A 27,773-nucleotide genomic window follows, 5' to 3' on the forward strand; every position below is an offset into this window, starting at 1 on the left:
ACATAGTTTCTGCAGAGTGGTAGGAGTTTATTAGAAATTCCCGAGTCGTGTCAAATAAATGGCAAACTGACAGGAGTGTATCTATTAATTCACTCAGAGACAAACAAATGTAATCATTTTGTTTTTATTTATTACCTAAAAAAGGAAAAAAATATATCACAAGTCACAAAGAAATGTATTGCTTGAGAAAAAAAATGTCTTTTTTTGTTCTTGTTTTGGGGAAACTTGTAGTTTCCATTATATTCCACCCAAAGAAAAAAAAACAAAAGTGGGACTTGAGCATCAGCTGCTGCATGCCCACAGCTTTTGCTCTGACCAAAACAAAAGAATTCACAGTTACATTTTGGTTTCATAAATTCATACAGTCACACATGTGCTACACTGGTCAAGAGCAAGTACATTGTAATTTCCATTTTTTTTAATTTATTTTTAATTGTTGGCTACAAGAAAAAACAGGCGACTTAAATAACGTGATCAGAATTCCATATTGTATCTTTTCTGTAAGGCTTTTGTCCTGTTTTGTTTCTTATTTTGAGTTTCACCCATAATGTGAGGCACACAGTAACGTTTATACACACAAGAATATGTGAGAGACAGGCGTCGAATTGTCCTTTGATTCCAATGTTATCAAGGAAAGAGGAAGTGCATGTCGTCCCAAGTCCTCAGAATCTTTTCTGTCCACCTGACAGTTGCCTAAATCTCCACCCTTTACATAATAGGCTTTAACTTTTTGTAGCTTGTTAGCTGGAAGTCAAAGAGAGATGTTAGCATCACCAACAACCATGGAAACACAATGACAAAATGGGGAACAAATAAACTACATTTGAGGAATACAAACTACTTTTACAACGTGATTCCCTAAAAGATCCTTTACCAACCAAAAAAGATCAATCTGACACCGAGGGCAACATCTTCACACACACAACAGAGACCTGGACATATACAGAGTCCACCAGGAAAGTCACATCAAATGCCCAGTGTCCTCAGTGACCAAAGTCGCAGCATGAGAAGTCTGACTGACACAAAACATGTCAAAAAAAAACATCCCATTCCATTGTCTGCAATTTTTGCTTTTTGTGAAACATAAGGCCACTTGAAAAAAAAAACAGAATAAAGAATAGGTTCACCAAAAGAATAATCTCACTGCAATCACTGGGAGTACAATGGTATACGGCTGGGTGTTCAGTCAGACAGACGGATCAAGAATCACACCAGGTATGTTCATGGGTGAGTCTGATAGACAGGTCTGTGGGTCCCAGAACGGACCGGGGTTTGGGTTCAGGCTGGGAGGACGACGCTGGGATGAACATTTTCTCAGCTGTCTGGATCTTTGTGAACTACTGGGGATGAAGCCAGAAGAGTCATTTGCTCGATCTGAGTATTTTTATCCTACAACAGGAATGTTCAGTGCTGAGCCCACACTCCCTCTGTCTTCTTTGAGTGGTAATCATTTAGATTGTTGTGTTGACACTAAAAGTTACAAAAAAATTCTAACTAACAAAAGCAGCACTTCATTTTCTTCACAAATTCATGCAAGTTTTTACGTTTTTTTTTTTGTTGTTTTTTTTCCTCAAAGCACAAAATTCTATTTTTTCTTTCATCAATAGAAAATAGATCAGTGTAATTTATCCCTCTGCATGCAAACAAAACCTCTCCTGCTTTAGGCTCCTAAGTTTATAGCAGCAAAGTCGTGGAAGGCCAAACCTGATATGTTCATAGATGTTCTGGTGGAGGCACTAAATAATGATGCAAGAAAAAGGTACAAAAATAAAATAAAATCATTCGTATGACCTGTGACAGGGGTGAACTTTAAAAAAGGCCAAAAGTTGGAGGATCCTCTGGTCACATGAAAGATGGCGCCAGGAACAATCTCTAGCAGGAAGCAGGGATTTTGGAACTTTAGTCGGTTGCGTAAGCGGCAATTTCCTAAACTTATGGAAACCCTTTCAAATATATTTTAAAAACTTTTCAGAACTATGAGCTTTTAACCCTTTAACTGCCAGCTCAACCAAACAGTGGGAAACATTTAGAAAACATGTTTTTTAAAATATTGTGTGTATTGCTCCCTAAAGTACGGAGCCCCTAAAGGGAAATTAAAGGAAAACAAATTGAAGTAATTTGATTTTGTTTTTTTACAAAAAATGAAATAAAAAAAGAATTCTGGTAAGTAATTGGTGTGCATCACACTTGGTACCCAGAACATTTTTTAATTCAATTTTAGGAAAAAAATAATAATACAGTTACTATCTGGTGTGCATCAGTTACTAACCATATTTAACTACTTTAAGTTTTAGAAAAACTAGTTCTGGTTAGTCACCAGAACTTGCTTTTATTACTTCAATTTTTTTTTACAGAGCCCCTAAGTATTTTTAGAAAAAACTTTTTTTAGTTCAATTTTCTTTTTTATTAAACTTTGATGTCCCTTTAGGGGTTCTGTACCAAAGCAAAAAAGCAGCAGCAGAAAAAAAAAAACGTTTTGGTGTTTTTATTTTTAAATTTTGGGTAGTTAAAGGGTTAAATGATGATAAACTGTAACTGTCTAAATGTTAAGTGTGTAGATTCTAGATGAGCTTCAAATGGGACAGAGAACGTTAATCGTTTCATTTCTTTCAAGTCAATATTAACAAGTGTTCACATTTGTAGAATTACACCCGTCTACCTCCGGAGAAAAAGCCGGAGAAAGGCTTTTTTTTTAATCGGTGACAGAGTGGCTCAGAGAAAAAAAAGGAAAAAGGGGTCAGAAAAATAAAGAAACGAGAAAAAAGTGGAAAGCTTCAAACGGGGGGGCTCCAGACGCAAATAGCGTTTTTTGTGGCTGGCTCCAGCAGGGGGAGGGGCTTCCAGCTATTAATTTTCGGACGCCATATTTTTTCTCTGTGGCCAGATTGTCTTGAAGAATTATGACTTTGTCCTGAAACTGCATGAAAGAGTCACCTGTTCCTTTACTGTAGCTTAGCTTCACCGTTTGAGGAACTAAAAACATGAACAATTATTTCAAATAAATAGACTATATAGTCAAACATACACACTTTCACTTTGCTAGTTGTCACATTCTAAAAGTTAATCGCGCTGGCTGGATGACGAGAATCCTGGAGTATCATTTTCTTGTGTTTGAAACCAAACAGTCCACAAATGAGCAGATGATTCAATGGATGCGCATCATTCCTGGTAGAACAAGTTGACTAAACCACAGAGGGAGGGCTGCTGTTTTAGAAAAGGAAGAGAAACAAAAATAGACTGATTTTAAAATACATTTTAAAATCCTTTAAAGCACTTGCTGTTAATAATCATTTTATTTATTCATTAATCATGTTGTATCATCTGTGATTAATGATCCATAATCATCGTGGTTACTTATCCCCCCCCCAAGGCCTCACTTCCTGTTGTACATTTTGACCAGCTGTTGTAAATCAAAGAAATATGCAACTACTCTGAATTGTTGTATGCAAACCTGAATGCTCTGTGAACAATGCTACATATTATGTTTTGCTTACAAAATATAAACATTTGTCTTAAGTGGAAAAGAAAAGGTTTACCCCCCCCCGCCCCGCCCATTACTGCTCTCTGGTTGGGGACTTTTGAGACCAACCAGAATGACCTCTGGCTTGTTCCAAAGTTTCTGGTGATCCTGAACTCTTCACATGTTCAATCTGGATCGATTCATGTCTGCTCAGAGTGCAGTAGAAAACAAAACAAACAAAAAACCCCACTAAAAATCCCACCACCACCCCACATGTTTATGCTCAAGCACAGGTATGGTAACTGCCATCAAATGCCAAAGGTTTTCTACACTGCAGAGTCCATTTACTGGCTGAGTCCAAGTATCGTGTCAAAGGATTCTGCTCTCCACATTGTCAGCTATTTATAAGAGGAAGGATTAAAGTCCTTAAGAAGCTTTTATTCCCGATGTGGCAGATGAGGGTCACCATGACAGCCTTTCATTCATATTTGCAGTGTTCCCTCTTCCAGTCTCTCCATCCACACTCCAAGTGACTCCAAGGAAATGTTTTGCACATCTCTTAATCGTAATGGGGCGCTCACAGCTCAGGCCATGACATACTCGGAGTTCAAGTCTGCCTTCACGTCGTGCTTCCACACTGAATCGTCAAAGTCCAGGTCCAGGGAGCCCTCACTGGACATGCTGCTGTTGCTGTTGCTCCTTCCAGACCTGCGGTTGGGCAGCCACTGGTACGGCGAGCGTTGGTCTCGTCGAGCCTTTCTGCGCAGACGCTTCTGTTGCATCAACAGCTGCAGACGCTCTACCTTACAGCGAGTTGCTCGGTTCTCAGTCTGACGTATGCGATCACCTATAGGGAAGAAGAGAGCAGAGATGGTCAGCTTCATCAGTGTAATCACTACAGCTATGTAATTACAAGAAATGACAGATTTTAAGGGATTGCTTGTATACATCCATGCAAGGACAGATTGGAAACATGATCTCAGAACTAACTCACTTTGTGTGTATCGCATTCCCAGTAGTGTTTTAATCATGACTATAAAGTCTTTAACCAAAATCCCACAACCTAAATGTCTAAAGACATTTTTCATGTTGATCTGAAGCCACTGTTTCCTAAATCTCCTCTTTGGGGGCGTGGCTTTTGGAGCTCTGTGTCTCTCTATCATAAATCTTCACCGCTGCTCCATAAAAACATCCATCAATCTGGGTAATGTCCAGCCGTATGGTTCTGATCCGGATGTCAGCTGGACGAGGAAGTGAAGATCTTCATGGACAGAACTTCCTCCAAAATCCTGATTCTTTCTCCTTCCAGTTCACCAAAGACTCTTTTAGCTAATTCTCCAATGTTTATTGACTGTGATCAATACATTCAATCATTGGTTTCTCAGAGTTCTTGATAAAATAATCAAAGCTAACATCAAAATGCTCTTTCATTGATTTACAATCCTTTCCAACTGCGGTCAAATGAGCCGCCGTTCACATTTCCGTGGTCACATCAAGAAGCTCCGTGGAGTCTGGTGGAGATTTTCCAGCGTTCTCAGTCCTGCTACCGTAAGTATTGGATGAAACTCACACCAAAAATCCAGTGATGCTGATTTGACCACAGAAATGTGAACGGCGGCTCATTTGACTGCAGTCAATGTGAAGATACCATCTTCTCTTCTCCAGAACCTGAACTAGACACTAGGAACAGATGAGGGTTTAGTGCATGTGCAGCAGAGCTGTTGATGGAAAGAAGATCATTCATTCAAACAGAGTCTGTCCAAGACAGTTTGATTGATTTAAAAGGAGAAATACTTGGAAATGTAAAAACTAAATGATTTCTTAATACAGAAAAATTAGACACATACATGTTAAAAACTATATATAAATATATATATATATATATATTCATCAGAGGACTTTTAGCCTTTAATGTTAAAGTGACAGGTTGTGAACATAAATACATTTGTGGCTGATGATGTGCTTTACAACATAGTCAGGTCTTAAGGGAAACCCCTTGAACTAGACTGTCAATGGTCTGCAACACCAACCAAGTGGAGCCTAATTCTACTTATACATATATTTGGAGGTTGAAAGGGAAGGTCTGAAACCACAACTCCATTAGTATCAATCAATGAATTGTATTTTTAAATACTATGCTAGTATGTCAATAAACAGTTGCACGTTCTCTACCTCTCATGCAATCCAGAACAAACATCAAGGCACTCGAGTCTGCTTTCAAGTGAAGAGGGTGTTCACACAATTACAGCCAATGCTTACACACATGCAAACAAGCAGGCACTTGCACAAACAGTGCACTTACTATGCAGCAACAACACCACATCTGCAGTGGCTTTTAAGACAGATCAATGGCAAATTAAAAAGAACTATAGATTAAACCTTTGCTTTCATGCAACTGTCCATCTTGGAACCACGGCAATGGCTTTCAGTTCAACATGCAAGTCAATGGTAATTGCAGTCGGAGAAACAAAGCATTTTGTCTTCTTTGATTGATCTCCCAAATCTAAGCTTCATTAAGAATACCCTGTCACACAGTGATGGGCCAGAACCAAGCTTTCTTTCTGTGTGGAGTTTGCATGTTCTCCCCGTGCATGCGTGGGTTTTCACCGGGGACTCTGGCTTCCTCCCACCATCCAAAAACATGCCTCATAGGTTCATTGGTGACTCTAAATGAATGTGAGAGTGTATGTGTATGTGTATGTGATTGAGGCCCTGGGACAGACTGGTGACCTGCCTAGGGTGAACCCTGAGTTCACCCTTCAGTAGCCGGGTTAGGCTCCGGCACCCCGCGACCCCGAAAGGGAAGAAGCGGACAGGATAATGGATGGATGGATGGATGGATGAATGAATGAATGAATGAAGCCGTGTGCTGAATGCTTATTTAAATGTCAACAATGCGTGTTGTTCTTCCATGTAGTTCCCTCACTTATCCACAGATGGACCATGTGAATGAGAAACCACCTTCCAAATATTCATTTGCAGCTTTGGTTTGCCAGTTAGGGACGGGTGTCAGTGTAGGAGACAATAGCTGAAAACTGAGGGTGAAACACTTGTTTGGAATTGCTTTAGAAATAGTGCTGCCACAAACGATTATTTTAATAGTCAAATAATCACAGATTATGTTTTCCAATAAGTCAACTAATCAGGTCATGCACAAAGTGGATGTAAAGCACACATCTTAACCATCATTAACTTTAAATTAAGTTAAATCCTGAAGCCTCTGTCCTTCATTAGTTTGTTAATAAAAACATGATTAAATCAAATGAGGCCGGCATTTGAAATAACTATTTTTCACTAAAGATAAAGTCTTGGTCTCATTGACTCAATTATAAAAGAAGTGCATTTTTTGCTGCTGAACGCCAACAACTTTTTTCAACTTTACTACACTCTGACTCTATAGACTATAAAGTATCGACTAATTGTGGCAGCCCTACTAGAAACCAAGAGTGGCCATAGAAAGAGAAACACAATACATTTGATATTAATCTCCACTTTACTGGATCATAACTCAAAGTTGATTTATTTACCATCCTACAATAAAAGGATCAGATCAAGACTAGGCATCAATATCAAAATCAAATGACTGAATTGGATTGGAGACAAAAAAATCTGATCAGGACATCCCTAAAAATTACCCTTAGAAATGTTGTTCTGTGTGCAGATGAAACAAAAACTATTAGATAGATTTCTACTGTTTATTTCTCTGGATAGCCACTTAATAATAACCTTCTCTTAACTCAGCAGGAACACACACTTAAGAGGTAAATCTGGCTGAGCTGCAGAAGAATCTGACCTTTGGCTTGAGAAATACTGCTGGAAATCAGCTTGGAGCTCCACTAAATTTATGTTGTGCATTAGTGTGTGTAGCTATTCATGATCATCACTACTGGAGCCCTGGGTGGTTGGAGCAGACACCGCTGACCGCAGGAATCCACCGACTATTACTGACAGTGAGTCTATAATTAGGCTGGTTAGGAGAACAGACTTTACTCACAACACAAGCGCCTGAGTACAAGCTGGAGTCTGCTATTCGCATAAGAATTAGGGCTGCCACAAACGATTATTTTATCCGATTAGTCGACTAATCGAGTCATGTAAAGTACACAACTTATCCATCATTAGCTTTAAACAAATTAAAAACTAGACTTCTAGCATTACCTGTGATAATGCTAGCAGGAATGCTGTAAGCTGAATTTGGCCATTGAAGATGCCAATGTTGGTAGCTGAAACCCCTGAAGCTGATAGACGGCTAAATATTACTTAAATGCCAAAATTAGCCTAAAAAAACTAAAAAAAAAAAAAGCCTAAGTTAGCCAAAGCAGCTAGCATGTAGCTGAAACATTAGCTAGACTCAAAATTGCCTAAAAAAACTGAAAAAAACTAAGTTAGTAAAAACAGTTACCGTGTACCTGAAATATTAGCTAAACTCTAAAATAGCCTAAACAAAACTTTAATAAATGCCAAAATAGACCAAAAAGCTAGCAGATAACTATCAACTTCACTACACTTTGACTCCACATAATATAAAGTAACGACAAATCAACTATTAAATTTGTCTTTGACTATTTTGATAGTCGATTAGTCGACTATTTGTTTCAGCCCTGAGAAGAACTATGGGACACATAGGAAAAAGTGACCAAGAGAAAAACCAACAGAAAATATGGCATCAATTAAAAAAAAAAAAAAAACTGTCATCAAAATGAGTCTATAATTACAAATGGGGAAGTAACAACCACATACTTTCTTAGAAACAAACTGTATGATATCAAAGAAAACACAGATCAATGGAACAAACAGGAAGGAAAGTCTTTAAGGAACTTCTCACTTCACCTACATCTTTTCACGACTCTCCTGCCCGTCAGTGACACTAAAAGAACCGTACTTATGAATCTTTTCACATCTCTTTTCATGAGCTCTTCTCTGCAAAGGCATTAGTCAAGGCCTTACAAACACGGGAAGGGAAACAACACGCAATCTATAAATAATCAATGCCTCTGTTAGCTTTAGCCTGCCAACACAGCAAAACAGAAAGGACTGAGATAGACGGCACCAGAGAGGGAGGCTGAGTGGGGAAAAGGGATGAAGAGAGAGAAGAAAGAGGAGGCTGCAGTGTGCATGACATAGAAGAAGAGAAAATGACTTCGTCAATTGATTTATAAGGGTTAGCTGTCGTTTAAAATGGTTGTACTGCTGTTTGATCGTCTTGGAGGGCCAACATTGTGTTTGCTCAGCATCCAAGAAACAAATTACTGGGAGTGTAAATGTGGAGGTGGACCAAAAAACACAGTATAGGTGGGAGGAGAAGGAGAAAGGAATCAATGCAGCAAAATCCCCCCTGATTTTCTTTAGTGTCCCTGATTTCAGATTCAGGATGTATTTTATAAAAAAACAAAAAAAAAACAGTTTTTTTTTAAACAAAGACGGGGAAATATATATGTCCATTATCCTGTAAAAAGTTGTCTCCATTCACTCATCTGGGACAGGTTGCACAAACATCAGTCTAAGCAAAGATGGCAGAATTCCTCCAGTGGGGGAACCCTGACGTGTTTGCAAGCTGGCGATGAGACGTAGTCTCTCCAGCATTTCCTGGGTCTTCCTCATCCCGTTCCAGCTCTGGTGCGCCCACCGGAGCAGTCCAACGACAGCATATGACTCTCAGTGGCTATCGCAGGTTCTCACGATGACCCGCCATTTACATAGGAAGTACAGTAATCTCCCTTTATTCACAGGAGATAGGGACCAGAGACATCCGTGAATGCGGAGAAGACTACGGCGGCCGAACCAGAGCCGGAACAAATGCAGTGTGAGCCCACGGTCAGGGTCTCTGCCTAGTGATCACCTCCCCTGACAGATGCTCCAGCCCCTTCAGCTGCCTCTTCTTGATGTGAAGGAGCAATGGCTCTACTCCAGCTTTCTAGGGTTCAATGAGCTTCTCATCTCTAAGAGAACACCTAGCCACCAGAATGTATTCAGGACCTTGTTCTTTTGGTCATGACCCAGAGCTCGAAATCATAGACGAGTTTTGGAACAAAACTCAACAAGTAAATTGAGAGCTACAACTTCTGACTTGGTTCCTTCTTTACCACGATGGACCGGCACAGCGATCACATGACAACAGATGCCAAACCAATTAACCATGGAAACAACAACAAAAAAAACGCATTTCTAATTTGATCACTTCCAAAAACCTGAAAAAGCTAAAGTTTTTTTTTTTTTTTAATATGGCCAATACATTTAATCTGTATAATTTTTATTTCTTGAACTGTCTCGAGATGGACCCAAAATCAGATCAATCGTTTTTTCTTGTCAAACAATAGATGTCTGATAACAACCGAGAGAAAAGCTCAATACATTTTATGCAACACAAGCAACCGTGTCTCTAAAGATTTCTACAGAAATTAAACTGATACATTTTGAACAAACTAATCAAACCGTGACAATGGCACCAGGAAAGGGCACTGGCAGCAACTTCATTTGCATTCTATGTCCTCCTCTCACTCTTCTTGTCCACTGTGAAAGGGCACCAGACATGCTTGGCTAGCTTTCCTGGATATCTCTGTGCCTGTGCATTGTTGCTGGGCCAAGTGGAGTACATGTAACCTGATAAACACTAGTGAGTGACAAAAGAAAAGCAGATACACCATCTTGCTTTGGCCAAGAGGGTCAGAGGTCAAATACAGGCTAAAAGATGATCTACAACCACATGTTTTTTGTCTTTAACATTCTGTGAGACTTCAACAAGTCTAGTGAGAGCTAGTGGAGAAATGCAGAAAGAACATGGGAGTTGGTTGAAAGTGAACCTTCTCATTGCATTGGCTCTAGAAGTCAATGTTGATATAATACAGATGAAGTAAGGAGCACAAAGCCAGACATGCTCTAACACAGGGGTGGGCAAACTACGGCCCGTTAAACTATTTCATCTGGCCCGCCAGATGTTTTATTTTCCATGTACTACAAATAGGGCTGCACGGTGGCGCAGTGGTTAGCGCTCTTGCCTCACAGCGAGAAGGCCCCGGTTCGACTCCCGGCTGGGACCTTTCTGTGTGGAGTTTGCATGTTCTCCCCGTGCATGCGTGGGTTTTCACCGGGGACTCCGGCTTCCTCCCACCGTCCAAAAACATGCTTCATAGGTTCATTGGTGACTCTAAATTGTCCCTAGGTGTGAATGTGAGAGTGAATGTGTGTGATTGAGGCCCTGAGACAGACTGGAGACCTGTCCAGGCTGTACCCCACCTTCGCCCTTCAGTACCCGGGATAGGCTCCGGCGCCCCCGCGACCCCGAAAGGGACGAAGCGGTCAGGAAAATGGATGGATGTACTACAAATAAATTCACCTTTGTTCAGGAACGGAAAGTTATTCTGCATTCATGTAGCGTTTGAAGATTTGTTGTTTTTTCCGATATTCATGTGGGATTTCCAAGTTGGACAGTCATTTTTCCGATTATTCCAACACCCCAAGAACGCAACCCAATCAACCCATTGGTTAAAATGGCACTAAAAGGAGAACAAAAATAAAAAAATCCAAAATGTAGTATTTTAAAGTAATTTTTAATCAAGATTAAGGCCTGGTTTTGTCCACATCCTGTTATTTCTTTCTTTCTTTTAAGAGGTGAATTACCAAAACAAGCCACAAATCTGGTCCTGGTCCGGCCCTTCTGTCCAATTTTAGAACCCTTTCAGGCCCACGAGTAAGAAAGTTTGCCCAGGTCCCAGCTCTAACATCTTCCATTCATGTGTTTACAATGGACCAAGATAGGGGACCAAGTCATAGGTTTTTTGTTAACAATAATCTACCATAGAAAAGAATAGTGCATTGGGGGAGATCTATCAAACTTGTGGGATGCACAGGGAAACTGCCTCATCCCTGTGCATCCCACAACCTCCTTGTTCAAAATCTCTCAGTAAGAACCCCAAAACTTGGGTAAGTTATACTGACTAAAATGAGAAACCAAGTGAAATTAAGCTTTTCAATGGAAATTTGTGTTTGTTTAAGTTTGTGAGCATGTGCATGTTTAAGCTTGTACTGAAAAGGTTGCAGGCTTTGCTGAAAGCCTTGTGGCAGTTCCAAACTAGTGGTTGTACTTGTGTTTTATTGTGCACTCAGAGTCCAGGCAAATTGAAGTTGAAGGTTTTATTTTTAAGATCAATGAATCAAATGTTTCTGTGCAATAAACTTAAGCTCCAACTTTATAATGTGCAGGTTGTCTATTGCGTGTGGGCTGTCAAGGTTGCTTGAGAACAACTCCTTTCTCAGGCATTGCATGAAGTAAAATACAAAAGAAGTGGCAAATGTTCTCTCCAGTCTTGTTTTTAACTAACCTTTCCTGTATTTTTCTAACAATTTCTCTATTAATATTTGTAACCAGTAATGCATCATAAGCAGGAAGTCCCAGAAAGTTGAATAAATAATGGAAGGATTGGCTGCTATAAAACTAATTTGTATTCTTTGCTCTAGAAAGTGAACAACATCCCTATGGCAAACTTAACAATTCAGGTCCTCCTCCCACTGTCCTTAGTGTCACAAAGAAGATTCTTTACATTTATAAATACATATATTTAAAGCCCATATTAACATAATTCTGAGGTATATTCATTCCTTTGCTGTTTTTAGACAGAAAATGGGGGGAAACAGTTGTTGAGCCAAAAAATGGAGAGTGGGAGAGAAAAGAAATGGAAGGTTGAGGTGAGTATTAAGGCAAAATTTAATTGCCTTTCCAAGAAAAATTATAAAGTGTTATTCCAACTGTTAATTGAACACCGAAATGCACAAGATGGAGTCCAATTTTAACATAGAAAATCTTTTTATCACTTGTAACAAAAAGATTTGCAAACAGGACAAATTCATGCTTTAAATAATTTGCTTTTTTGAAGACACTAAGCATTCCACTCCCATTACTGGGAGCAAGTGGTGCAAAAAAGGAAAAATCCTTACAACACACCTGCATGTCACCTACTTCACCTTCACCTACTCTACCCCTGTATGCTACCCTACCACTTGCGCCCATAGCTTCAGCGGGAGGTCTGCAACCTTGATGTTTCATGGAGACCACCTGCATGCTCTGTGGGGTTTTGCCCATTTTTCACTTGCTGACGGCTCGCATCTACCCATGAGGGCAGTTAGGAAGGCCGAGACACTCAATACCTATAACTTTAAATGACTTATACTATGTTTAAACATCTGTTCAACATTCACATACCATGTCACTGCGCAGAAAGGAGTATTTAAAAACCTAGAGTCTAGTCTTAACTTCAGTATCTGACCTGGATCAGTCCACTGCCTGAGGTATTTACAGGTGTGTCCAGTTCTTACTTGGCTCAGCAGCCGTTCTACTCAGAGAAAACTCCTTTCTAATCTAAACATAGCAAAGCCCAGGCTTGAAGTGGTAAACCTACCTCCTTAAGGTGCAAAAACAAGGCCGACCCTAATGACTTACGAGTGAGGCATTATGAAAAAGGTCTGGAGAAGCACGTTAAGTATTTCTGAACAAAAATCCTTTCACTCATTGACTCCACAACCCAACAAACATAAGATAGAAGAGGCAGAGCATAACTGCATGTTCGTCATTATGACTTTATGCTCTTGCTTTGTCACTTTAAAGACAAAAAACAGCTATTCAAGAAACTGATGGAAAAAAATGTAAAAAAAAAAATAAAACGGATGATAAGAATAAAACAAATGCACATAGAACTAATGAGATATCTGCTTAATAAAGGTTTTAAGAGGTACACAAAGACTTGTTCTGTAAACAGAACCTGCACTAAAGGAATAAGTAGAAGTAAGTCTCTTACCTGGTTTGCACATGTGGATCTGGCTCTGGCACTGCACCAGCGGGTGAAGAGTCAAAGGAGGACTGCTGGGGTTACCAGCAGGTACGGAGGTAACTTTATGAGAGAGGCCTGTAGCACCAGCAGCTGGAGGTGATGGCGGAGGTGAGGGGGATGGGGAGGAGGATGGACCGAACTGGGTCTGGTAACGTAGCTGGGTGAAGGAGGGGGGCATGCCCTGGTAATGCCGTGTGGCACTTAAGAGGTCATTTAGGATCTGCAAAATGGTCCCAATATCTCGTCTTGGACGCCCATTGCTGTCCTGGCAATTTGGATGCAAAGTGCCTGAAAGACGGAGGATGAAGGATCAAAGGGAAGACACATTTTAGCAAATAGCAACAAGAAACCCTATGAGTAAATAAGGTTCTGATAAATGTTCTAGGTTAAGCATGAAGCATTTAGATTTTAATAAAAAAAATAAAAGACATTCAAATGACTCCTACTGATGTTTTGTACCAAGAGAAATATGAAATCTTATTGGTTACATAATGTCCTGCTCACCTGAAAAAGTCCCTGAGAAGACCCCGGGAGCATGGTTAACAAAGCTCTCAATGATGGCACCAGGTTTACGGGAGTGTTGAGAGATACAAGTGCCAGCGTTAGAGCCGTTTGTGCTGCAGTTTGCCTGGAGGACAAAGTTTGAGAAGACAATTAGACCTTCGGACTAAAACTATTGATTGAAAAGAACAAATTAGCATTAAAATAGTCAGAAAAGGGTGAAATTGCAAATTGATCAACAGATATAAAATAAGCAGTAGGTACAAGTATATATGCAAACAAGTATTATAAAAACAAAGAAAACTTTCAAATTGAAAATGTTTTATTTAAGTGATTTCTTTCCATTAACTCAACATCTGGTGATCATCATAAAGAGGAATCTAAATCAACCACTACTTTCAAAACAGCATCAATTCTTCTAGTTTCATGAAGGAACTCGACTGGTTCAGATCTTGAAGAACTAACCACAGACCTTCTGTGGCTTTCTCGCATATTTTTGTGTCTTCTTGTAATCCTAGACACACTCTAGTAGAGAGATCAGGGCTCTGTGGGGGCCAATCACTTCCAATATTTATTGTTCTTTGCACTGACGATTGTTTTCAATTACTTTGGCTGTATGTTTGGAGTCATCATCTGGCTGAATAAAAAAATTGGGGCCAATCACAGGTGTTTCTGATGATAATTAGCATCCAACAACCTTTTCTTGACCTTGATAACATACCAAATCTTGACCAAATCTCCATTTCTATTTGCAAAAAAGGAGCTTCATAAACTTGAGCATCAGAGATGTCACAGACAACACTTCAACTACACATGCTCCTTGATATACTGACATTCATTATTTACACAATCAGCTGATTTTGGGGAGAGAAAAGCAGCTTTGCACCAATATACATTACAAACATAAAGTATTACAAAATGGCACAAAAATGTTTTTCTCCATGACTGAATCAGTGGATTTACTTTGATTTTGATGGAACTTCTCCACTGCTGTCTGCTATTCTACCACAGACTTGGATGTGACAGATTTATCTAGAATTAGTTTGATAAATACATTAAAAAATAATTTAGAAAAGCATACAGGTCAAATAGTCACAACACATGCTTGCAGTCATTCTTTAGGGGTACAGAATACAAGCAGTTCCATACCAGAGCTGCCACGATTAATCTATTAAGATAGTCGACGACTAATTTAATAATCAATTAGTCATTACTTTGTATTATATGGAGTTAGAGTGTAGTAAAGTTGAAAGTTATGACATTCCATTAGCTTTTTAGACTATTTTGGCATTTATTACAGGTTTAGATAATATTTCAGCTACACGCTATCTATTTTGGCTAATGCAGGATTTTTTCAGATTTTAAGGCTAATTTGGCATTTAACTAATATTTTAGCTGGCTATCAGCTTCAGCGTTTTCAGCTATTTGCTTCAGCGATTTTAACTATCAACTTGAGCATTTTTAGCAATCAATTTCAGCATCTTCAGTTGCCAAATTCAGCTCACAGCATTCACACTATTTTTTAGTTAGTTTAAAGCTAATGATGGTTAACTTGTGCTTTACATCCAGTTTGCGCATGAACTGATTATTCGACTAATTGGAAAAAATAATCGGTGATTAGTCTATTAAAATAATCCTTTGTGGCAGCACTACTCCATACATAGTAGTTTTTATTTATAAAATGCAAATAAAAAATTATCCTGAGACATTTAAAAGCTGAAAATAGATACCTTCTCACAAACGTGTAATGGATGATTAATTATGATTCGAGGTTATAGGAATGTTTTGATTCTCTCATTGGATTCTAGGGATGCGGGACTCACCTGGCCAAGATCCTGGCTTGGTAGAGTTGAGGCGAGCTGGTGGTAATGGTGGTGGTGTTGGTGATGATGATTGTGATGGTGATGACAGTGAGCAGAAGAACGGAAAAAACTACCTGGGGTGTGGGATGAGCAAGAAGGGTTGGGTGAAGATATAGGGGTACTACTGGGAGCTGAGGAGGGCGAATGGTGATACATGGAAGGCACGGGCTGCTGCTGTGTGGAGGGCTGAGGAGAGGAAGGAGGGCCTCTGTGAGATGGGGAGGAGGGGACACAATGAGGCCGAGATAAGAGTGGGCTGGGCTTATTGTGTGGATGGTGAGGGTGGGATTGCGGATGAATGTGGGGCACACGAGGCTGTCCCGTAGGCTGTCCCATGGTGGCTTCTGTTCCTCCTCGAGTAATGAGATGCCTATTATGAAGCTGAGAACCACCAGACTGTTGGGCTGCCAACTGAAGCTGGACAAACATCATGTGATCACCCACACGCAGAGCCAGGGTTAGGGGAGAGCGGCCAGACAGAAAGTCACTAACCTGCAGACAAAAAGAGAAAAGGTCTAAGCAACGATACTGACTCCCATTTTGGGAATGCAAGCAGTTTTCACAGACAAAGTAAACAAAACAAGATCTCCATATAACTCAATACTACGTAGACTTGTACACAAAATTATGTAATAATCATCTAAAAAAAACTGTCTACAGTCTCACTGATATTGGCCCAATAACCCAACATCAGAACAACGTGTAACAACATGAACTATGGTCAGAGTGCCCGTCTCATTATTGGCTTTATTTCTTAGTTCAAAATTCTATAGTTTGATTTTAGTCCAGTGTTTATGTCTATGGTTACCACAGACATTATGAAGTTGTCTTATCCAAGTGCAGGAATAACTAGTTGTATTTAGTCTGTCTAGTTTAGCAATTAGCTTTTGTTTATATTCTACAACCGACCTTCTGCTTCTGTAAAATTATGGGCATGAAGCTCGAAGAGGGAATTGTTTTTGTGATATTGGACTATAGAAATAAAGTTGAATTGAAAATTGAATGATCTTGTAAGGAAGCAGCAGTATGCAAAGTGGTACTTTTTACACCAGCTGACACAAAAATTGTTTTTATTCTCTAGAAAATATGTGGACAGGTCCAAAGACACTACAAAAGTGTCCTGGTGCTGAAAACAATTGTTTAGAAAACAATCCAGAGGCAGATTTGAACAACTCTCGTCATCGGGGGCCAGGTCGTAGTATTGAATGAAGCTTTGGTTGCCGTGCAATAATGGAGACGATAGTGCGGACATGTTGAAGACGAGGATGGGGGCATGAGAGACAGAAGGAACAAGCGTGGTAAGGGGGGAGGTATTCATGGGCAGTGGGGGCAGGGTGTAAAAGTAATGGTGGCGTTGGTGGGTGATGAAATATTCAGCGAGTGTGCCTCTGGCTCTTTTCACCTTTTTCTTCCTCCAAAGTCTCAGGCTGACAGTTTTATTTATTAGGGTTCCTATGGTTCAAGGAACTCATTTGCAGACGTTTTTCCCTTGCACACTAAGCAAAGTGAGAGAAAAAGAAGCTAAGGACAAGAAGCAATAGAGGGTCTGGGGGAGGGGGTCGAGTATGCTAGCCACTGACATTCATGAACAACTGTGCAGATTTGAGCTTCGGAAAAGAGAATAAAGGACTAGGATGCAGGACAGGGGTGGAGAGATACAGGCCCTTTTCTTGTTCTAAAACAGTTCCTGTCTAACAGGGGTGAATGGTACAGTCCAAAAATCGCTTTTTGACCAGCCTGTTGACCTCGATCTCTTGAATTACATCAAATACTTCACTGATGGTCGACTGGCAGACACACCAGCTAAAGAAATCAAGACATGCAAAGACAGAGAAGACAAAACTGAATGTTGTGAATCATGAATCCAAAATCCTTTGACAACAAAGGGATGCTTTAAAAGCACCAAAAAAACAGAAAAACAACCGTCTGTAATCCAACCTGATGAGATACAGACAATGATTAAAATGAGCTAATCACAACCAAAATTAAACCCTTGAATAAATCCAGAGCAATTTTTGTGCAATGCTCCAACAGTTAAACACCAGTTTGATAATATTTTTATGCAATTATGTTGAAGAAATACAAAAAATTAAAAGGGCATAATTTAAGTGTAACAATCCGTGGATTTCAAAGCATTTCTCCTTTCCTCTTAGTTTATAAATAAAGTATCAGTAGAAATCAGACATGATATTGGTGGAGATCAGACATGATATTCCTGGCCTTCACCCTCCCACACATGTAGCCCAAACGGTCACGATGCCCACTACTGAATGACTAGAGCGCCGTGCTGCTAGAGCATGGAAAACAATGACTGTCACGACTCAAAGAGCAATAACACTAGTGGCTGTTCAAGAAGTGAACACAAAAATACAGACATAGAAACGAACGGTCGGAATGTGCCGGTTCTGACATAAAATAATAAAAAATAAATAAACATGCAGCAACAGTACGAAAAAAGAAAATCATCTCTGCCTAAAACACACCTTGGTTCTATAGATATAATCCCAGCTCTCCTTTCCAGCAGTGTGTTTACATAGCACACAAAGATTACACAGATGCAAAATAATACTCAATTTTCATAGCTTGAGATTTCTGTAAACAATGGCTGAGCAGACATTTAGCACTGCATCTTCTTCATCTCTGTAAACCATTTGTTTTAGTGTTTTAAAAGTATTTTGGTGGCGTAATATATTTCAAAAGATAACATTTTTAGAATTAGAGTCCCATCAAGATACATTATTACAGACATTCAAAGACAAAAATACTAAATTGTTTTACATTTCTGGTGTGTCACCCTCTTCAGAATTTGCCAGTAAAATGCCATTAGGCTGTTTGCAAAGCATGCCCTTGTGTATACCCCTCTGTCTGGTTAGCATAGTTTACCCCAGGGGCAATAGCTGAAGAGGGGCATACTCCCATTCAATCATGGCACAAGAACACATGAGAGCGCTTGTATTGGTGCTAAGGCCAAAATTTGTCAATTTTGCAGATAAATGTTCCTGAAACCTTCTCATTTTTCAAACACTGAAATATACTGAAAGTTTGTAAGCTAGTCAGGTTTGGTGCTCATGGTAAACTGGAACAAAGGGGTGACTGTATGGGGGAAGGGCAATAGGAGGGGGATGGTGAGGGGTACCCAGCTAACTCTTATTCTGCCATCAATGAGCAAATCATTGTGTGTTAGAAGACATTTTACAAGGATCAAATACTAAAAATCAATAGATTATTCACTCAGAGATACCTGCACGAGGATATGAATTGCCTTTCATCATTTCCTACCTATGTAGACTTGTAATGACTAGATTCAGGCATTTCTTTGTCAAACGTGTGTGTGAACGCGGTGCACACATCTGTCTGTCCAGTAGAAAAAGACAACTGTGTTTCAATGGACTGTCGGGAGGCAGAGGGGTAGAACTGATCAGATGTCAAGGTAAAAAAAAAGGACTTTAAGCAGCTAAAGAAGCTATTCAACAGAGGCAATTTTGATTGAAATCCAGAGAACGTTTAAATTATAGTCCTCTGTAGTCAGAAACAGGACAAAAGAAGAAATGGACCAGATAAGAGAGGAACAAACTTTATCAACTGCAGGGTTGAAATTGTCATAAAATATTTTCCATTTAATTTAGGTGGTAACAATTTTCTTAGACTAGGTTATTTTCTCCCTGCTTTGATGATCACAGCAGCTGGCGTAAGCCATCTTTAGAATTCTGATAAATGAGAAGGCATCTGCTGACCCCAATATTCCATGAATATATACTTCTGGGAAAAACATGCAATCCTGAAATTAGATCTTATATAACCAAAGTTATTCGGGGGAGGCAAATGCTTGTTAGGGATACAGGGATTTATACCCACTTCATTTGTGGCTCCCACTACCAGGAACAGCCAGAAAATTTCCTTGAATCTATTTATAGGTGTATGGGCAATTCATTTATCATGTCACACACTTAGGAGCTACGAGGATTGCACAATTTTTGATTTTTTCCCCCTGCCAAATGAAATGGGGGAATAAATGAGGAAAGACTCGTGTGTTGGTATTTTGTGATCTTAAATAGATTTGAACATTTCCAGAAAACTAAGAAGAAAAGGAACATTGTGGCAAACCAAGTACATTTACTGCACCTGTTGCCCTGCACAGTATTGAGACCCAATACTGTTTTTCAATGAAAATTGTGTTTTTAACATGTTCTTGTAGCCTTTTTCTCATGAAGGATGACATATATAAAATAATTTAAGATTAAAACTGCGTTTGAGTATTTCTTTATTTAAATTGTGATGGATCAGATGAAAACTTCGGTTTGAAAAAGCTCAGGATTGTGACGCAGCAACTGCAATGAATGTGTCAAAGGCCCAATCCAAATTCTTCTCCCTACCCCTACATGAATCCCTCCAAACAGAAAGTTATAGGAAAACAGTGTCTCAGATTTCAGACGTCCCTTTCGCTTGATGACGTCACCAATAGTCGCCGGTCGGCTAGCGTTAGCGCAGGGGTTCCAGCTCTCAAATACCCATAACAACAGTAGTTATACAACTTTAAAAAGGTCATGCTACAACAAAAAGTTATACCATACTTACATTTAAATGTAAACGCCTGTGCTTCAGAGATCTGAATCCCTCTGCTTGGAGGGTGGGATCTTCAAAAAAATATTTTGGACACCACTTCCACTACAAATGCCCTTCAAATGGAGGGGTAGAAGCAAGAATTCAGATTGGGCCCAAGTCTCCCTGCTTCGCTCCAATGCCGAGGCATTCACTTGAATATAAATAGATCCATTAATGTCTTTATTTTCCTCGTCTGAGCTGCAACTGGCTCAAAACTGTGTAGCTGCATAGAACCAATATTACTCAGTTTTGTTTTTTTTTTATCTACACCAATGTCAAGAAAATATGGCTTAGAAAACGACACAGATTTTTACATTTTGCTAAAACCTGCATAATCATAAATAAAAGACCACTGGGAATGATTTTACAATAAAAACAAATATATAGTTAGAGTCGGACTATAAAAAGGTTGTTTTATTATTATTATTAGGGGTGCCCCATAATATTGATACTGCGATAAATCGCAATATTTAGTCCTGCAATTGATTCTCATCAAGTATTGATCTTTTATTTTTATTTAAAGAGGCTGTAAAACATTATATTCATCATCCCTTGGAGAGACGTTCCTTTGAAGGTAGATAGGGGGCGCACGTTACACCCATGTGTCTGGCAGCTACTTGAATTATTTCATTTTTTTCTGTTGTTTACAATAATTTAACTCTAAGTAGTGGCACTGCTGTTCATGTTTACTATTGTTAACACTGAATCTTACAGATAATTCAAATTCAGTTTGTGTCAATGCTTCTCAAAGACATAGTATTACTTATTGCACAAGTGTCTATTAATTCTTGCACAAAATAAGTTATTAATTATGATTGCGTTCAAGCTAAAAACTAAATGAGATATATTTTCCTAAAAAAATATGTGTTCTTCTAGTTATTAGAGATGATTTTTATCAATTATCGCAATATCATTGATATTGTAAGCCATGTATCGTGCATTGCAGCCCTAATCATGATATGGACAAACTAACCCTAAAATTTGCAAACCCTGCAGAAGTTGCACACGGATATTGCAACAACCTTGGACACACTGTAAGACATGCCATCATCTGCCATTACAAGACATGCTGAGTTTGCACAAACACAAACCCAGGACTTCCACCACAAAATCATCAGTGGGAAAAAACATGTTCAGAGCCACACTGTCCATCTTTGAGCAACACACATGCTCTGATGAAAATTCTACAAAAAGTAAAGTATCTTCCCCAGAACAGCATCATTAGAGGAAACCTCTAAGAGGCCGACACACTGAACTTCTTGCATCAGTGCACAGTTTCACCATCTTGTACCGTTTTGACATCAGTCAGAGCTGCAGTGCTGATACAGTTACAAAGCATCTTATTGTAACTTAATACCAGAGGAGGAAGTTGATCTGAGTCATTTAACAGCTGCACAGTCACATTGCTCTCTTGTACAAGCAAATTCAGCTTTATCGCTTCTTTTCTCAGCGAGTTTTTCTCCGTGGCCATCATGAGGTCTCTGTGTGCTTCCTTCTCACTATTGATCATTATGATGAGCCTCTGATGTCTTTAAATAGGCCTCCCGACAGTGTGATTGTAAGAGCAGGGTGCACACCTCTTTTAGGTCATGCATGTATGCACTGCTTCCAGGAACCCTGAGCTAAAGCTGTGTGAGAGGACTGTCATCAGATGATCCAGCGCTCTGTTTCTCAGTGAAAAAAAAGCCAGAAGTATTCGAAGTCCCAAAGCAGCTACAGCACACTTCCTGGAAACTTGGCAGTGTATGGTTGTTAGTGCGTGATGTATAGAAAGAAGCCGAGAGATTGCAGATAAGACCTAAAAAGAAGGTGGCAGCAATAATAAGCTACATTTTTTTTGTTTAGCTTTGTCCTTCTCTTGCAGCAGTGTAGTGCATACACAGACACATCTAGGCTTGTAGATTACAGATATAGCATTACAGCTTTAGGACACAGGAGGGTGTTGAACTCTGTTACACCCTTGCAGCTCACACTCAATGCCTAGCTAGGCCCTAATAAGGCCCTAAAAAAAGCTACAACTGCTTTGATGAATCAAAATGTTTATAGATCAAGTTACAAAGTAGTTGTGGATTTTTACCCTGGATAAGCTAAATCCTTACCTGAATTTCTGTTAGACTCTCCAAGGCTTGCATTACTGATTGTTCTGGTCTTGATGCTTGAGACTGCACAAGAATAATAATAAAAAAGTAAACCAAAACATTCATTTTACCTTGAACTTGAAATAACAATAAGACACCAATGGGTTGATCCTTACCATTAATCCTGCTTCAACTGTTGGTACAAGTGTTAGCTTGCTCCCATCAGAGATGCCTAGGTCCTGGAGCTTGCCTGAACTTAGTCGCCTGCAGAATTACACAGAAGGTTAGTTAGCTGCTGATAAATCATTAATATCCATGTATAGTGTATGAATCTGTGTGAATGTGTGAATGGGTCTGTGACTGTGAAGCGCTTTGGGTCCTCGAAGAAGGGTAGAAAGCGCTATACAAGTATACGCCATTTACCATTTACCATTATAGTGCTTTGCTACCGTCTTAGAAGACCCAAAGCACTTTACTGTCACAGTCCCTTTCACACACACATTCACACACCGATGACTCTGCTGCTGAAACCAGACACGGCGACGTGCTTGATGGCGTCTCTGTAGAACTCTCCATTTAAACCCAAGCCACTCGCTCAACATCATCCATGTTTTCCATGAATTGGCAACAAATGAAGTCCAGAAAAATGTTGGCGGTGGTTCTGCAGCCAGGGCGTCAAGGCAGGGAGCAGTAAATTTGACGCACATCAAAAGAGAGGCAGCAGATGCGAATTTGACACTGGTGTGAATGCAGCTATAGAAAGACGTATCAATTGAGCTGTAATATTTCTGCTTCATGTTAAGATAGGATAGGAATGTGCATGGGATATTTGACCGCAGTAAACTACTTCACATTCAGGTTGAATTAAAAAACAATCCTTTGATGACCGAAACTGGCAGAAAAATTTAAGAGTTGACTAATATTGGTAATTTTAATAATACTGTAAGCCTTATTCTGGTGAAGTTTTTAAATATACATGAGTATTAAATATGCTTTTACACCTGATCTTTGGTCCAAATCCGTTGGGTGACTTTCTTGCATATGTTGGTAAACTCCAAACACATGTGACAGATAGCTTAAACAGGCATGACCCAAATCTCCCCCCATACAGGTGTAAGCACTCACATGGAGCGGGTCCACGGTTTAAGACAGATGAAGATTTTAAAAAATGTTAAGAGATTATGCTATTACAATGGAGAGGGAAAAAAACAAAACGATGGACACTTTTTTGTTTTTAATGAAGGTAAATCGTTTAATTTGGTAAACTAATGTTAATTCTAACCTTGATCTGAATCATTTCAGATATGGTCAGCACAATCTAACAATCTCTTTCTGCCCAATTCTGACGATTTTTTACTCCAAAAACCTTGTTTCATTTATTTGATAATTAAAAGATAGTTCACAGTCAATAAAATGCTTTGTAAACTAACACAGTAAAATACTGTATATTTTTATCTTAGCCATGTGGTGCACCCACCTTCACTTTGACTGTACATTTTCTAATATGAAAACTATTGTGTCCAAATGTTTCTGATTTTCACAGTGAAGTGTGTTGTTTAGTAGGAAAATAACCAAATCGGGCTCTCTCAAGGACAAGTCCAACAAAATCACTCCAACACATGTCAAACCGGAGCTTTCTTTGCATGTATTAACCAGACACAAATCCAAAGAGGACCTAAAGAATGAAAACTTCACCTTCAGGTAGAACATGATGGCATTACATCTCTCCAATTAGATCCTCAAAGTTACTATTTGTTATTTCTATCTTGTTACTGTGAGATAAAATAAAACTGGGTTTTCCATTTTACTCACGTTTCTTTGTGAAGCACAGCCAGTTTGTCTTTTGCTACTTTAAGTCTTTGCGACAGCCTCTTTTTTAGTCCCTCCACTGTCTCCTCTTGGGGCAGAGAAAGCTCGAAGCGTGTGCCAGTGGTGGAGTGGATGTAAAGATTCATGGAGGGTTCTGTGAGGATGCTCTCGCAGGACGAAGCCCCACGACTGGTGCAGCTCTGAGCACTGGGATGCTGGTCCATCCGATAACCTGTGTTCAGACAGGAGGAAGATAAGACAAGCAGAGGCTGGAATGAAAGAGATGTGTCGCTAGACAAAATTGTCATTTGAACTACAATTCGAGGCTGTTTGCAAATCAAAGGCAATATTCAGAAAGCCCTCTTCCTGTCATTCAGGTCCTGTATCTAAGTACCAGATATTCAAAATAAAAATCAAGCCCATCAGATACATGAAAAAACATTTGGTAATTTTACTTTACTGTGTTCTCTAGCATTTTAGCAAATCTTCCAAAGTGCTGCATAATAAATGCCATACAGAATTGGCAAATCTGTTAGGAACAAAAATGTGCTTACTCTGGAACTACAATGAACGCTGAGAAGTTGAATTCCTATCAGACATTACATAAGCTTTGGAGGACCAACCCCACGTCCGGAGGCAGTCGTGAGTGGCTCCCTGCAGCAGTCTTACACACACTGACGCTTCACTGAAAGGTGTTCTTGGTTCCAATGCTCATAAGATACGCCCACATCCCAGAGAAAGACTGACCAATCACAAGAGAGTTTTTTTTTTTTGTGTCAGCCAATAAGGTATAAGATCCACACCCATGTGGAGAAAAACTGGGGTGGCAATTCATAACTACAATATAAACAAAATAGAGTTTCAAATCCTCCACAAAAGCCTTAGGCATCAAAAGGGTAAAAAGTTATTCTATAAAAACGTAATCATCAAATTATAAGCTTAAAATAGTGTTTAAGACTTGTCATGATAGGACTTTTGCATTAGACCTCTTCTACAGAAGAGCTGCTTGGTGTGGAGATCTGGCTTCTCTGAGTCTGTGACTGTGGTGGGAGAGGAGGATGTTATGGAAACTGAAATCCAACATGGACAATCCTTCACTTCTCTGCAGGAAGAAGTGCTTTCACCGATCCATCCTGCAGTCAGACATGAGACTCTACAACTTCTCATAGACACCTTTTGTCCATTTGTTTTTTAAATAAATCTATGGTAATTATTCAATTTCCCAGTTGTGGCTTCAATTGGTCTATAGTGGGGGGTGTCAAACTGGCGGCCCGCGGGCAATTTGCACCCCCCCAAGTAGATATTCAAAAGTTCAATGTCTACTAAGCAATATCTACTGCATGTCCACGCTTCTTCAATGATAGCTTTGTATTTCCCCTATGATGTTTCAGCTTTGTGGTTGGATCTGGTCGTCAAGAAAGTCCTTAGCAACAGTTGCTAGCGTTGTAAGCTCCTGTTGTTTCACAGGACACGCAGAAGATATAGAGTAGTAGTAGTACATAGACATGAACAAATGTTCAATGAACTTGTTCAGTAGACATAGACAATGGACCAACGATGTAGACAATGAACACAAAAACATATTTTTGGCACAAATTGGGGTCACTCTGCCTTCAGTGACCCCAAGGTCAATTGAGTTTGAGAACCCTGGTCTATGCTTTTCTATTCCAAAAGTCTGGATTTTTATAACCAATAATTCTCCTTTAATTAAACTACTCATCTCAGTCATGAGCATTTCTGTCAAAATGCATCCACATTTACATCCCTTTAAAGTTCAACACAGCAGGTCCGTATCATGGATAGAAACTGAACTGGCTTCTAAATTAATCAATTGTTTTTATCATATTTCAATTTTTTTTTTGAGAAGACATTTCCAAGACATTTTTGAAGCTATTTATTAGATGTCAGGATGGGTAGAACATTGCTGTAAATCAAGTCATCAGGTATAACATAAAAATACTGACACGGTACAGATCTCAGTGCAAACAATGCAAATGATTAAGTGGAGCGTTTTCTTTTTGAGGGGTTGTTATTAAGCGTATCCCAAAATATCGATGCTGCAAATATCGCAATATTTAGTCCTGTGATGCCCAATCTAAATTCTTCCCTTCCCCTCCATTTGAAGGGGCAGTTTAAGTGCAAGTGTGTCCAGGAAATGAGGGATAGAGTCCTCCCCCGCGAGGGTAAACCGCGTTGTTCTGAGAAGTGCTTCTCTTCACGTGGGCGTGCTCTGAACGACACACGTTTACATTTAAATGTAAGTTATGACTTTTTGTTGTAGCATGACCTTTTTAAAGCTATAAAACCACTATTATGTATATTCAAGTTCTGGAAGCTCCATAGTATTAGTGATTTGTTGCACAAAATAAGGCACAAGTTGTTTTTTTGTGATTGTATTAAAGCTATAAAATAAGTGGGGATATTTTTCCCAAATATATGTTTTTCTATAAAATGTGAGATATAGATGATATTTTTAAAACTATTATTGCAGTATTGCGATATCATTGATATTGTGAGCCATGTATCGCATCGTATTGTGAGGTACTCGGTGATTCCTACCCGCTGCTATGTTCAAGATAAGAGAGAAACCTGTTTGCATTCGAGGACTGATAAAAAAAAGTTAATAGCTGGTCTGAGACAACGAATATATATGTGGTTGAGTCACTGACAACGTCAAGCAGCAGCCGGAGGGGCAGGATGCAGGGGGTGGCGGTTTCCGGCCTGCTGGCCCTTTGGCGTACCTTCCCAATGCTTTGTCGCCACATCGTGGCTCCAGGCGCAGCTTTCACATGCAAGGCTGATTGCTTTGTGAGAACATCAGAGATTTTTAATAAAGAAAACATTATCAGTTACGGAAATAAAAAGCCTTTTTTGTGCTAAATTCAAGGTACCTATGAAAGGCGTTCGCAGAAACGCGATTATTATCCGACATATATGTATAACTCGATGTGTGACCTTCTAGTCAGGATGAGCAACATTAGCTTCGTACTGACGTCGTCGCGACGCCAGAATTTGAATGCAATAGAATATTCTGCCGCATATTTCCTGCTACCGATGGGCCTGCCGGGAAAAACGTCTTTGTCCGAAGTTTACACAAAACATGCGCGTTAGATTTGATGAAGGCTTTCCTACCGAGTGTGTGTTGAACACGGTAAAGCTCCGTGAACGGGCTTTTGTGTTCCCGTCAGCGACAAACAATCGAGTTAATCCAAACTCCTGAAGCGTCCACCGCTGCTCGACAGCTAGTCTCCGGCGGGCTCGTCCGTGTCCGCGTGCTGGGGTCCTGATTAACACCAGCTGTGTAGAAAAGAGTCCGAGTATTTCCTGAACCCCGACGTGTTCGTCAGAGAGCACCGCGGAGCCGGGACTGTGAGCGAGACTCCCCTTAAACGGCTCTTGACGGAGATGGGTGGAGAGTGGCGTTCTTGTTGAGTCAACATGTTATTTAAGGTGGCTCTGCCCCCCGCCGACTTCAACCGTGAAAGGTGGGCGGAAAAGCGACGCCCATGCAACGGGAGGCCATACGGTGCAAATACATTACAAAGGAACCCTGTAACAAACATGGATATTTTCATAAAGGCTGCGGAGCCACGGACAGGTTAAACAAAAAGTTGTTGCCACCTTAAATAAACAGTGAATG

General features: G+C 39.7%; 1 protein-coding gene across 2 annotated transcripts; it reads right to left on the reverse strand.

The window, feature by feature from the left end:
• Positions 1-108: 108 nt before the first annotated feature.
• Positions 109-27,567, reverse strand: midn (midnolin). 2 transcript variants are annotated; one of them, XM_024259065.2, is made up of 8 exons: positions 27,266-27,567; positions 24,137-24,365; positions 22,501-22,588; positions 22,346-22,408; positions 15,606-16,061; positions 13,786-13,909; positions 13,249-13,569; positions 109-4,307 (listed from the first exon to the last, which is right to left on the reverse strand). In XM_024259065.2, exons 2-8 carry the CDS (start codon positions 24,355-24,357, stop codon positions 4,045-4,047), a joined length of 1,536 nt encoding a protein of 511 aa, XP_024114833.1. In that variant the 5' UTR covers positions 24,358-24,365; positions 27,266-27,567; the 3' UTR covers positions 109-4,044. The 2 variants fall into 2 exon arrangements, with proteins under 2 accessions (XP_024114833.1, XP_024114832.1); XM_024259064.2 differs by having other exon boundaries at positions 15,606-16,136.
• Between the last annotated feature and the right edge of the window lie 206 nt (positions 27,568-27,773).

This window comes from Oryzias melastigma, linkage group LG4 (assembly GCF_002922805.2).
Source record: "Oryzias melastigma strain HK-1 linkage group LG4, ASM292280v2, whole genome shotgun sequence".
NCBI lineage: Eukaryota > Metazoa > Chordata > Actinopteri > Beloniformes > Adrianichthyidae > Oryzias > Oryzias melastigma.